The sequence below is a fragment of the Bombus terrestris genome, chromosome 9 (genome assembly GCF_910591885.1).
Source record: "Bombus terrestris chromosome 9, iyBomTerr1.2, whole genome shotgun sequence".
NCBI lineage: Eukaryota > Metazoa > Arthropoda > Insecta > Hymenoptera > Apidae > Bombus > Bombus terrestris.
In genome coordinates, this window is record NC_063277.1 from 14554767 (window position 1) to 14567577 (window position 12811).

At 37.5% G+C, this 12811-nt stretch overlaps 2 protein-coding genes and 1 long non-coding RNA gene across 5 annotated transcripts in view; 1 reads left to right on the forward strand and 2 right to left on the reverse strand.

Annotated features, from left to right (window-relative positions):
- LOC125385657 overlaps nucleotides 1–947 on the forward strand; it is a 128647-nt gene extending 127700 nt beyond the window's left edge. For all 3 annotated transcript variants that reach the window (XR_007225172.1, XR_007225171.1, XR_007225173.1), the window contains one exon: nucleotides 94–947. This is a non-coding gene — a long non-coding RNA (uncharacterized LOC125385657). The remainder of the gene's footprint in view (nucleotides 1–93) is intronic.
- On the reverse strand, nucleotides 919–4111 carry LOC100646472 (cuticle protein 7-like). The gene is made up of 3 exons (XM_048408735.1): nucleotides 1721–4111; nucleotides 1413–1652; nucleotides 919–1105 (listed from the first exon to the last, which is right to left on the reverse strand). Exons 1-3 carry the CDS (start codon nucleotides 1731–1733, stop codon nucleotides 945–947), a joined length of 414 nt encoding a protein of 137 aa, XP_048264692.1. The 5' UTR covers nucleotides 1734–4111; the 3' UTR covers nucleotides 919–944.
- A 115-nt stretch (nucleotides 4112–4226) lies between these two features.
- Nucleotides 4227–12784, reverse strand: LOC100643411 (D-beta-hydroxybutyrate dehydrogenase, mitochondrial). The gene is made up of 6 exons (XM_003397720.4): nucleotides 12544–12784; nucleotides 6594–6820; nucleotides 6244–6481; nucleotides 5069–5221; nucleotides 4773–4980; nucleotides 4227–4636 (listed from the first exon to the last, which is right to left on the reverse strand). Exons 2-6 carry the CDS (start codon nucleotides 6798–6800, stop codon nucleotides 4480–4482), a joined length of 963 nt encoding a protein of 320 aa, XP_003397768.1. The 5' UTR covers nucleotides 6801–6820; nucleotides 12544–12784; the 3' UTR covers nucleotides 4227–4479.
- Nucleotides 12785–12811: the final 27 nt, after the last annotated feature.

Here is a 12811-nt window from a genome sequence, read left to right on the forward strand (position 1 = left end):
AAACTATATTAAAAAGAAAGATTTACTCGCTAAGATTTACTTACTAAGATTTACTATAAATATTAAATGAAAAATATGTCATGTTCTTTTCAGTAGACAAAATATTTTTCCAAGTGATACGTAAAGGATAGAAACGGTGGCAAACTCTGTCAGCTAATTACTTTAACGAGTTTCAAGTGGCATTTGATCATCGCAAGAGTCGGCGACGCGAAAATATAGTCGGCGATGCGATATAGAGGACCAGAACTAGAAGGTGTTACACATCCTACACATCGCTGCAGAAGCAAGAGGATTGTACGTTCCCGTATTTTTGGAAGCGGAATAATGCGTTTGTATTCCTGAATAAGTTTCATGAAATTTTATCGCTGCTAGAATTTGAATCTTCCTTTTTGAACGACGTCTGGATGAAAGAAAGTTTGAGATATCTTGGGTAAATTTGGTTAATTTAATTACAGAAGTTACTTCCTCTGTTTGCGTTATGAAAAATTTACTCAGAGCTTTAATTTAAAGAAGAAATATTTGAAAGCAATGCATATTTTATTTTAATTGCCCTATCTATGAAAAAAGGAAGAATTAGGTACATTGTTATGATTTGCATTCGTGAAACTTCGAACTGACAAGAAATTGTAGTTCCTACGCAACGTTGATAAAAATTATTGAAACATATGAATCGTATATACATATTCCCATATAAATTTTCGTAACATGATTACAGCCGTATTGAATGTTAATTTTTTATGAGTTCTCGGATATTTAGTTAAATCAAGTTAACGTTTGATTTGCTTTTTAATGTATTTTCCGTTTAATATTCTTCAACGTGACAACAATAAGAACAAAATTGTAGTCTATATAATAATAATAAATACATTGTGCGTGTAACAATAACAATAACAATATGAATTCAATAACAACGATATTGAGATAAATAAAAGATATCGTGTAATTTATCTATGGTTATGTCCACCATAAGTACCACCAGAATGATCATTTCCTCCATAATTATGAACTTCCGCGAAGAAACCTCCATGGGGATGAGAATGATATTTTACGCTCCTCATGTTGCCACCAGGTTCGTGAATATGGTACTCTCCTTCGACTTCTTTCCCTGCGATTTAAAATATTTTTATCAATCATTCTCTGAGAGGCACGCGTTCACTCGAATATTCGTATTAACAATTCAAAGGCACAAAATATCCTTACGTCAGTGTCATATTATTATTCTTTTCGCTGTAAATTGGAAAAAAGTCCTAGAACTCGGGACTGGTCGACAAACAAACTCGCAACTAGTTCTAATTAAGAGGAAGTTCCACTGTCCAATTAATTCAAGGTTCTAATTAAGAGCACGAAATCAAGTCTCGGTACACTTTCTTGTCGACGCTCGATCAATGTTTTGAGCTTGGCGGTATACGTACCGTCGCGATGCTCCTTCTGTCCATGGTAGTCCTTAGTATGTTTATCATCCACACCATAGGCGAACTTATACTTAGGATGGGCCTTGTAATCGTGATGATGATGGCCGTGTTTGTCCTTCCAAATGATCTCTTCGTGATGGCCCACCACGGGTCCAGAAAAGTGATGAAAGGAATACGCATGACCATGACCTCCACCCCCACTGTGTCCGGCTCTATCTACGCTACCAGTGTCTTCGTCGTCTAAAATTAAATGCAGTAACCTTATTTTTAAATTTCAACATTAGTAGAATATTTGACCGATGTCATACCTTCGTGAAACATTTTTAGTTGAGCACTAGCAAAGGTGATCGAGATCAGAGCAAAAACAACTAAGTTCTGAAAGCGAATAAGACAAGAAAAGAATTGTCAATTTTTAATCTGCTTTCTGACGTAGAGCGTGCGGTTGGGTGGAAAGTCGTGGCAAAAATATCTCGAAAATTAATCGTGAAAATCGAACGCTGGAAGAACACGACAGAAATTCATTTTAATCATAAAAGGTCGCGCATTCTGGGTAGAAAATTGCAAAAGGAGAACCCGTTATTCTTTCTCAGAAATATGGATGATAAGCGGAACAGACTCGCAGAGGCGATTTTCCCGATCGCATAAAGACTTCTAGAACATGCTGCGTTTTTACTTTACGATTACGACTTTGTAATACTTTGTCACGGATCCCGTGATCCGTTTTACGGAACGTCGCCCCACTCTTTAATCAATAACATCGGTGAAACTTGAAATTGGAACGATCGATCGCATTAGACCCGTCTGCCAGCATTCCTTCGTTCGACGAACTGTTCAAGTTGCCTGCGTTGTAATCCTTGCTTAATTGTTTCTCAACGAATTTGTATCAAGTAAACGTGTCAATAATCGCAACGCTAACTTTCACCAATAATCTCAAGTAAGACGTAATGCGTTCACCGCTACTTTCCAACACTTGTATCCTCTGTATTCACCTGTATCAACGCCATATTTGTTCCTTTAGAGGATCACGAATAGACTGATTATTGTATCGCAAAAATCCTATTTTATAAGAGCGTTCAGCTCACGAAAGAAAGAAGTCATTAAAGCATTAATTTATTTGTCATAGCTTGTCAGTGATTTCAATAGAGTGAGAGGCAAAGCTAGTATTGCTCGCTGGACCGAATATTTTTTAAAAGTTGCCGTTACAGTTCTAGTTTTCGTCATAGCCAGCCACGGATTGACATCGAAATTATATTGTGATGTAAAAGCTTGACAAAAATGCATTTCGAAACACTTGGCGAACCAAGAAATTCAGGTTTCCTGTTTCAAAATACCTTTGCAGAGGCGATTTCACGGTCCGGATATACAAAAAATCGATTGAAACGATCTGCTAACGAAACGCAAATTTTTCGCTTGAAACTTGAATCACTCGATCCAATCGATAATATCTACGCGTGCCGTATATAAACTTGAACTTTAATTTGAAGTTGCGCTCGTTATTATCCAAATTCAAGTATACGCAAATGCATTACCGATACTTTAGTAGATTTAATCAACACGAAAATCTGCGATAATTCTAGAATTATAGGGCTACTATTATTCCCACGTTGACTTTGCTCAATTTCATTGAAGAAATCGTCCTATCATATATTCGATCAATAACGTAAATTAGACTGTCAAGATTAATGAGTAATAAATTGCGTGTTTTCGACGATAGAGCGAACGAGTGTCAATATGTCGCCTGAATAGCCGCATCCCAGCATGGCAATACAGTTTATTGTTGAATTTATTGCATTTCCGCACAGCATTCGCTCGTATGATACATTCATTCCTGACTGAATTGTAATCTATCGATTCGATGTAAAGTCAAATACCCTCTCCTCCTTTCTCCCCTCTCTCTAGGAATATATCTCTTTGATTTAATGATTATCACCGTTGTATGTTGCTAATATATGTTGGTCAATGAAATATTTTTGACGAATTGCCTTATGAATTATTAATGAATTTATCATCGAAGTTGCATTAACGTTAAGTTTATTGAAAATCCCATGCCATTATGTAAATGTATTTTAGGAACGCAGATGAAGCTACAGTTTTCTAATTCGTCAACCTTTCATGTACCTTTTTTGTTTCCGGTATCGGAAAAAGATTATGCACGGTCTGATGATTAATTAGGATAGGGTTTCATGCGACAATAATACTCAACTTTATAATATTTTCTGCAGAGTGCATATCTTCGTGGGGCATATTTTTTAAATATAGTTTTGCTCAAATAGCGTTTTAGCTAATTCTCACACGATTCGGCAATAACTCGATGATTTACGAAACAGGTTTTCGGAACTAGCGACAAAGAAATTGAGTAATGTTTCTTTTAGCCGTCAAAATTGCGCAACTCAAAGGAACTGCGCGTACGCCTTTACTCAATGAAATTTGGAAATTCAACAGTATTAATCTGTGGCTTGACAATGCAAATTGTTCATTTAAATTTCCGTGTTGCGGATATGATATTTATCGCTTACACGAATTCAAAGTTGCACATCAGTTACAAGCAAATTCGTTATTAATTCAGACGCTTGCGAATTACCCGTGAAACTCGCGATGGGTACTATCGTTACCGAAACTAATATACATACATAGTTTCTGGTGATTACCAACTATGTAATAGGAACTAAATAATTTACAATACCAACGTGCCATGTACATATATTTGAACAGAAGTTATTTGATTTCAGTTTATTGACTGGGGAAACTTTCTGCATCTGTAATGTCAATGTTTGAAATTATAATCAGAAGGAGACAACAAAGGAGACTTTGAAATTAATTACAGGTTTTTGTTAACATTGTATTAATTACAAAACTGTACATATTCTTGAAAACGTAAGCCTCTCGCGCATCGATACATCCAACAAGATGATTTAAAATTAAAAGGTTAAAATGAATCTAGTGTAAAATTTACCGACGTTAAGATAACAAACATTAGTCTTACAAGGTATTAGTGACTGATACTTAATTTGACGTAATACTAATTAAAGTTTGCGTATACGTTAATATCCACTAATTGAAAATTGGTTTATCTACAGAAGAGCCTCGTCTTGACAACCATGTCGTAAGAAATACGTGGACAAGGTGACGTTAGTGCAGGGATTAATGAGTTTTGAATGGCATGTGTAGATACAGGCGCGGTCCATGTTCCCTCGGAAGATATTATTCCAGACTCTACGTCGGAGCTGAAAATAAAAGCATTTCTTATTTTAACTTTAAAGATATCGACTGTCGAAATTGAAAACTTCGATGTCAAAGTGCACGTTGTACCGTTATATTGGAGAATTACAAGTTACTATGATATAACATTTGGGATCTTACGTCTTGAGAACAGGTGAATTGTAAAGAATAAGAGGATTCACGGGTGGCGGTCTAAGGAGAACGACGTCAACCCCGGAGGATTGCAGTTCGCTTTTTAATGCTTCTGCAGCTCCTTCTACGGCTTTCCTGGACGCGCTGTATGCTACCAGTCCTGTTCCAATTTTGGTACCGTAGCTTGTCGTGGAATCGCCCAAGAGAATGATACGTCCTTCGAAAAAAAAAAAAACGTTTTTTAGAACTTACCATGGGATAGAAGATCTTACGTGTATGTTTTCAACTTTAAAATTGAAACAAACCTCTTTTTACGCGCAAAAGAGGAATGAACATTCTCGCAGTCCTAAGTGGCGCCACTAAGTTATGTCGTAACATCGATTCCCACGCGGAACTCGGTTGTCTCTCTATGGCACCTGATAGGGCCAAACCGCCAGTGTACACGATTGCCCAGAGACCTGTAGTCGAACAAAGTTGGTACATTAGTGTAAAGTGAAGAGTTTGGACAACGCGACAGACACAGCGAAGATGGAAGTGCGTCCTTACGAAATTTTTACCAGGTCTAATACAGATGTTGAACGCTAATGGGACCTTAGCAATGAGAACTACAATCTGCTTCAAGAATTTGCTAGAGAAAGGATACTGAAAAAACAGGAGAAACGATACATAACGAAGTATAAAGTCCAATATAATTGCGTTATAAACCGATGTTTGCGAAGATATGGAAAGCAAGAAATATGAATTGAAATTGATTCATTTCCTTCGACGGGCGGTTGCCAGTAGCCGTAGCTTGGATTTGTTCTTTTTAACCAAGCACTTTCTAGGAAATCGAAAAATTTGATAGCTATCAAATCTTTGCGGTTAGTAAATTTGAAAGCTCTATTCCATGCATCTCCGCTATATGTGATCCGTTTCCTTCGTGTCCTAACTATACGATGGAACTCGGTGAGTGTTATATCGAGATGGATAACTAATCGAAATCATTGCGAAAGCAATTTTCGATCCTACGTAGATGTTATTATTTACATCTCAGGCTACAATTTCAATTTAAAATTTTAGCACAACTCAAATATTCTGTATAAAATTTCGCACACGCCTTTAGATTCGTATAATTAAATAACACGGTAGTGACTTAAAGTCGAAATGAATAGCCTGGAGCACACAGCTGGCCATTGATGAACGGTAGTGCGAAAAGTTTCTGAAACAAAACTCGAACACCGTGCAAAACTTAATTAACTTTCCTTCAAGATAACACGATTTTTGGTTAATTAAGTATCCCACCTGTTCATTCGACATCGGCTAGAGATATTCGTTACAGGGTCTTCAACTTTTCTTTCGAAATATGTCTCATTCTCGTCGATAGTTTTGAGTTCAGTACTTTGTAATTGAGATTGTAACGAATAGAACTATGAAAAAATGACCGGGATCGAATAAAGAACGGGGCGTGTTCTATCTTCGCATTAAATCAACAATCGCTTGCCATCTTCGCCAGCCGGAAGTTTCGCCCTAACTGCATCCAAACAAGCACGTAAACTGTCCTCCCTCGTTGAGTCCAACTCCAATGGTACGATTCGACCGCGAGCACGTATTTCCGGATCTTGTGTGTTCCCTTGAACTGTGTTCGTCGGATCCTCCTCCCTTTCTTTCTGTTGTTCTATCGCCCTTACGATTTTCATTGATGGTGAATTTCCAGAAGGATCCAATAGACCAGCAAATACCTATGCGACAATTGATCGAGCTTACAAAAAGAATATTTCTATGTAATATCGTCGTTAATTTCTTTAGAAAGAAAAATGATCGCGCAAAGTACGGAAACACAACGGGTATTACCTTGTAACCAGCTTCGTAAAGTGCAAGGGCGATCTGCAGGCCTACGGATGTATCGCAGCTGGTCACGAGTACATGGAGTTTGTTACGAGTCTCGTACTCGTCAGTGGCGTTCCTCGATTGCCGCATTAGGTAGGCCAACAGGGCAGCGGCTATCGAACAGAGAGCTAATATTTGTAGGGCCAAAATGGCCCCAGTCTCAGCATCCATCCTGCCAAGTAATATTCAATCTGCAAAGCAGAAGTTACATCTCTATTACGGTACAATTCAAGCCAGATCATACGGATCATTCCACTTCCGCAATGCGTCGAAATAGTTTCTCATAGCTGTTATGGTACAACTTAGCGCTAAATTTCATATTGCAGTTTCACATACTAATATATTTACAACCTCGATTTCACCACTTTGCATCATTCGAAACATACTATGTATTAACTACGTCTGAATACGTAGTCCAAGGATAAATATGCTAGGGAAAATTGCATCAGTTTTTTCTCACATCTGCAACATTAATTAACAAACCTATGGACTTAAAGTCATCGAACTTAATGAGAACGTGGATGACATCCGCGTCTCTTACTATCCATAATGTTTATGAAATTTTATAAATTTACTCCCTTCGATTTCATGATGCTAAAATTTCAATCTCATTGCACAATATCTTTCTACGATGAATTTACTCCGTACACATCGATATTATTTGTATCAACGTTTTCGATAGCGGCACGCAACCCGTATAAATCCACCGCGAAACGTAATTCTGTGCACGAATGCCGTTGACAGCCGATCAATCAATAATGATGCCATAAGGCATAGTATATTTAACCTAGACCCGCGACAACGAAATTGCTGCGAAATGGTCGGACAGCGACGATACAACAAATCAAAGATTTTCACGCGTATTGTCAACCGATCGTGTTATTTCATTCCATAAAGAATTGCTGATGGCTTCGGTGTGTTCATCGATTACTGACATCTCGCAGTAGTATTTCATACCGGTGAGACATTATGTAGTCTAACTATCTCCTGAGATAAAATATATTTCTCCACTACGTCTTAATGTAGTCGAGAGTAATGTCATTTTACAATAACAACGTGAAAGTAAATAAATTAGAAATCAATTCTCCGATGCATTGCTATGCAAAGAATATAATTTTTCTCGTTAACTTCCATATTTTCAGAACAACGAAGAACTTGAATTTCTTTTTCTTTTAGAAAGTCTATTTTCATGTTCCACTCTGTAATTGAATTCTTTGATAACAATTTGACGATATAACGATATTCTAGAAAATTTTATCAAAAAGATTTCACGGCAATATTTTTTTCAATATGGTGCAAAATGTTGTGAAGTTTCCCAATACTAAAAGCCTTTTTAACTAACAGGTATACACACGTTGGGTGGAATTCAATTAAAGATACCTTTTGTTTCCATTATACGGTTAATAATACAGAAAATAGAAAACGGAGATTTCACTTATTTGCGACGAAATAATTGCAGTAAGTCGTTTATAAATAATTTTTCCTCAAATTATTCATGAAAAGGTACCTTAGTTAGTTGGAGAGATTTCTAACCGTAAAATCAAGGAAGCTTTCGCGAACGAAATCATAGAAAGGAAGAACTCGTATTTGAAATATAATGCAATAAATTGTAATGATTCAATAACGTCGGGAACGTGTCTACGCGAGGGTATCACGGCGAAACACATCGCAAATTCTGTTTTTCCCGCGAAAAGTGAAGGGCGATGGAAAGGTTTTTGCTCAACGCAATGACTCGCCTTTCTAAAGTGTATCTGAGTTCAGCGAGGCGTGGTTTAAAGCCGCTTCTATTTTTCTTCACAGCTGACCATCGATCGTCATCGTTGCAACAAACTTTGTTTTGATTCGTAAAGTTGAACATAAGTCACTTTCAAATTTCACAATCATGAGAATCACTGATCAAATATTCATCGATTTTTGCAAAAAGATATTTCAAGATATTGATTTTAAGAATCGTGACAGTTTGAGCAACGATCAAAGGCTATTCGAAAAACTAGACGCTGTAAAGTACGATTGCAAGTACGGACGTATGATAATTGCGATTTTCAACTGAAGATCACAAGTAATTTCTTGAAGTAATTTGCGAGCATAATTTATTTGGACTAAAACCGATTTGAATTGTCGGTCGATTTTCGTGTCAGTTATTCATGAAAATGGTCACGTATCGGAATCGTCTCTCCTCTAGAGCTCGTAAAAATCTCGAGTTTCCGCGCGCGAGTAGCCGCAAATGCTCACCTCTTGTATCGAACAATATACCTAGAAAGCGTATCGTTGAAAATTACACTCAGCTGATGCTCGGAGTATTCAGAGAGATTTGGTTTTCAATGATAAGCTTCGATTTCAAACGGAATATGAGAGTTCACTGGCTGATGCAAATTATTTGAGGAAAGTGCGTGGCGATTACACATGATAAATTATATTTTTGTCATCTAAAAGCTAACGGAAATACCATGTGACCAGAGTTAATACTTTCGAACGCTTCCATTGGTACCATTGATTGCAACTGATGCATTATTTTTACATGTTACATGTGATCGCGCGTCGCTGTGGTAGTAATGAAAAGTCCGAATATATTTAAAATTGATACATTTGCTATAAAATTGCGCGTATTCCGCTTTTACGAATAACGTATGGATGCATGAATATCTTAATCTGAAATTGAAAAGAGAAACTGTCTTTAGTTTATAAACACCTGCAATTTTTTAAAGAATCTTCGTGTATACAGAGCACCAGATGAGAAGGCAATGGAAATACATATACGCACGAACAAGTTTGTTTGTGCGCCTCGATTGCGTGCCAAATCATGGCGGTTAACTTTCTCTGGAATGCAGGTACAGAAAGAAACCTGCCTGAAAGACAGGTGCTACGAAATTATGGAAGCTTATCCAAGATCTCTGAAATACCGCATCTATTTTTTTACAACCTAACTCTCGGTGAAACGTTCAGTTTTTATTTCCTTTCTATTTTTTCTTAATTAATTTATCAATCAGTTATCGCAGAGTTCAAACTTTATTAAATCGCTAAAATAATTGTTCGCGTTATTTTATTCATCATTTTATACAGAGCAGGAGATAAGCAGGAAAGTATGCGTAGCATTCGAAACTTGTACTAAAAGAAAACATTATACGCGTGAAAATAGTATGGAGGATATTTTCGATTTAAGAGAGAAAGCAAGTGTCAATATTTAAACTCGCGTGCTGCATAAATGATAGGAATTTGCAGGGATGCACAGACATCGTATACATTTTATCTAGAAAGGTAGATAAAATGCAAGGTTCGTAAAATAAATTATTCTTCTTCTTTTGACTTAATATTATAAATTAACAGTATCATTAATAATTATACGCTCCCACAATTTCATTCGAGCGAAACGAAGTAAAAGGCAAGTTGAGCTGACATTTATTTGCAAATTAGCTCGTTCGGTAGATCCATAAAATACTTTCGTTATCGAGAAAAACTGTTTCATTGCTTTATCGCTGTTACACTGAAACGAAATTATTTACACCTTTCGTTCTGCATCGAAATCGAGATGGATATAAAAAAGATAACATCAATTATGAGCTGAAGCTTAAAAAAGGATACCTACTTTGCTATCTTCCTTATCAAACAGCAACTACGATCATGATGTCATGCCAATAAGCTGCTATGTCATGTCTATTAATCGCTAATGCTGCGTGAGTTATGCACCAGCTGGAATGTTGGGAGTTACACGAATTATACGTATATGGGTGTTCTAGACACGCGTTTAGAAGCGGCAATACACAAGTATCGAGACGGTCAGAATGGGCCTGGACCTTCGTATCTACGGTATGTACGGACGAATCACATTTCGTGGTCGCATTATCGAATTGCAGGAGTTTATTCGCTCGTACTAATTTCGATGGGAATGTAGAAATATCGATTAGAGGCTTGGCCTCTCCTCCGTGTGCTCCTTCTGATCTAGAATCTTGCCCAACAATCCTGGGCTCTCTGCGCCCGCGCGATGGAACATTGCAACGTTCCATTACCTGACCGATAGAAATCTTACTAAAATAATTCCAATGAAAACACTCGAATATGTCGAAAGTTATATGCGGTTATTAAAACTTGGCGATTGCGGAATCGGAATATTCTCTCGTCTTCCAAGCATGAAATATTCAAATTAATATGTACATATGCATCGTGGTTCCCGCTATTTTTATGTAGGCGGTTGAATCCCGCTAGAGAATTAACCTAGTCTGTGTCCGAATCGTTCGAGGAAAGCACGAAGCTTAGCGCGCGATTTAACGGAGTTTGCTGGGCAACCAGGCGGCTCTTTTCTTTATGATCGTAAGAAATATTAGCGAAGGACTGGCATTCGCAGCGCTGAAACCGTACATCGCCGTGTAAGCAGCGGCAACTAACAGTTGCGTAGATACATCCAACAGTACAGATAAACGTGCAACGGTACTCCATGTTGACCGCGAGTGACCGCGTGGAAAAGTTAAATGCTTGCGGTCCGCAAATATCATTCGGTTGCTATTTGCATGATAATCATCGCAGTGTTTACGTGGCATTGCTTTTCCGTATATGTTACGTAACTATGGAATGCTTATAGCTGAAGATCAATTGAAGAAAAAGTTTCCCGACGTTAAATTGCCCGTGCAAAAGTAGTGAAAAAGCCTAAATAGATTAAGTTATTGGTTACGCAAGTAGTCTAACTAAACCGATACGTGACGTCGACCGTGGCAATTATATAACGATATCGCGAATCCTTGGAACTTTATTTTATGAGCTCGCATTTACGAGCTCGCACCTCGGGGACGTGTACGTACAGACATCTCATTCATATATTAGCGACCACATGCCACGATACCCGCTTAGAAAGTTTAGGCCAAGCACTTTTCCTGCAGTTAATTGGAAAGCTGAATACGATTTGGTCATCGAGAAACGATAAAAATTGCGTGGCACTGTAGTTCCCTTTTTTGTATGCATAAATTTCCAACGACTGAAATTTTCTTATCGTAATCGTCAAAATAAACACAAATCTGTTTAAGCTTGCATATTTCTGCGCCAACATTTATCGGATTCTACACCTTCATGCGAATTCAATGAGAATTCTGTAAGCTTCTACGAACGAAAGTATCGTTGCAGCGTTGCACGAACAACTCTTTGTTTCGATTAGCTGTTAAGCGAAGATCGTTGCTTCCGCTTCGAAACCTCCGATTATCGTTGCTGGCGAACCATGTCAACGGAACGAGACGGTTGCTAAGATGTTTGGTCGATCAACAATGTAAATAGTTGCAACATTTACAAGAGTTCAGAAGATTTATAATTTTTTGTAAAAAAAAAAAAGAAACTATGTTACTAAAAAATAAGTAAAAATAAAAGATTTCGAAAGAGACACCCAACAGATGGTCTCGCTCGACTTTCGAAAAACAAGATAAGTTAATAATATGTACATATATCGCTTACAATATTTTTGCCCGAACGCACAAAGAACGGCTTACAATGATCGTTTAATGTCCATGTTTTACTATATAATTTTTTACATGTTACGCGCCACTCGGTTTCTCGATTCACGCTCTGCTTCACCCTTAATCAATTTATCGCTTCATTGCAATTGTAGATGCGATGAGTATAATATTAATCGTAAAATCTTTATTGAGCCGTTCTCACCACGTTTGATACATTTAAGACTAATTTTAATAACTGTGTTCGACGATAGGTTTGCTCGTTAAAGCTCTTAAATATGCGAAACAGATACGATCATATACAGGGATATATTTCCTTGAAATCTGAATATGTCACTGGATAGATACCATAAAGAAGTATACGGAAAGATAAATCCAGTTGATTATTGCGGTATAGCATAAATATTTCTTCTTATTAAGTGGCAATAGTCTCAATAAAAAATAATAATAAAGATATTGAGTCAAAAGCACTTGAATTCACTTACTTGAATTTGACAGAAGAATTGTGGACGTCGAGGTCAAGTACTTAGTCACGTCACTTTGGTATTCGATGGTCTCTTGTCAAGAAAATTCGGCACACTCGAAAACAACACAAAGCGAGAAAACAGCGAATTTACGAGCACTCGAAAGTACCGGCGAGCGCCAGGCCCCGACGCGTGTTTCTACGGCACAACTGGCTTTCGAGAATTCCCGCTTGGAATGCCCACGAGGACGAACGGTATAAGATGCTTCGACGTTGGCTGTCTCGACAAA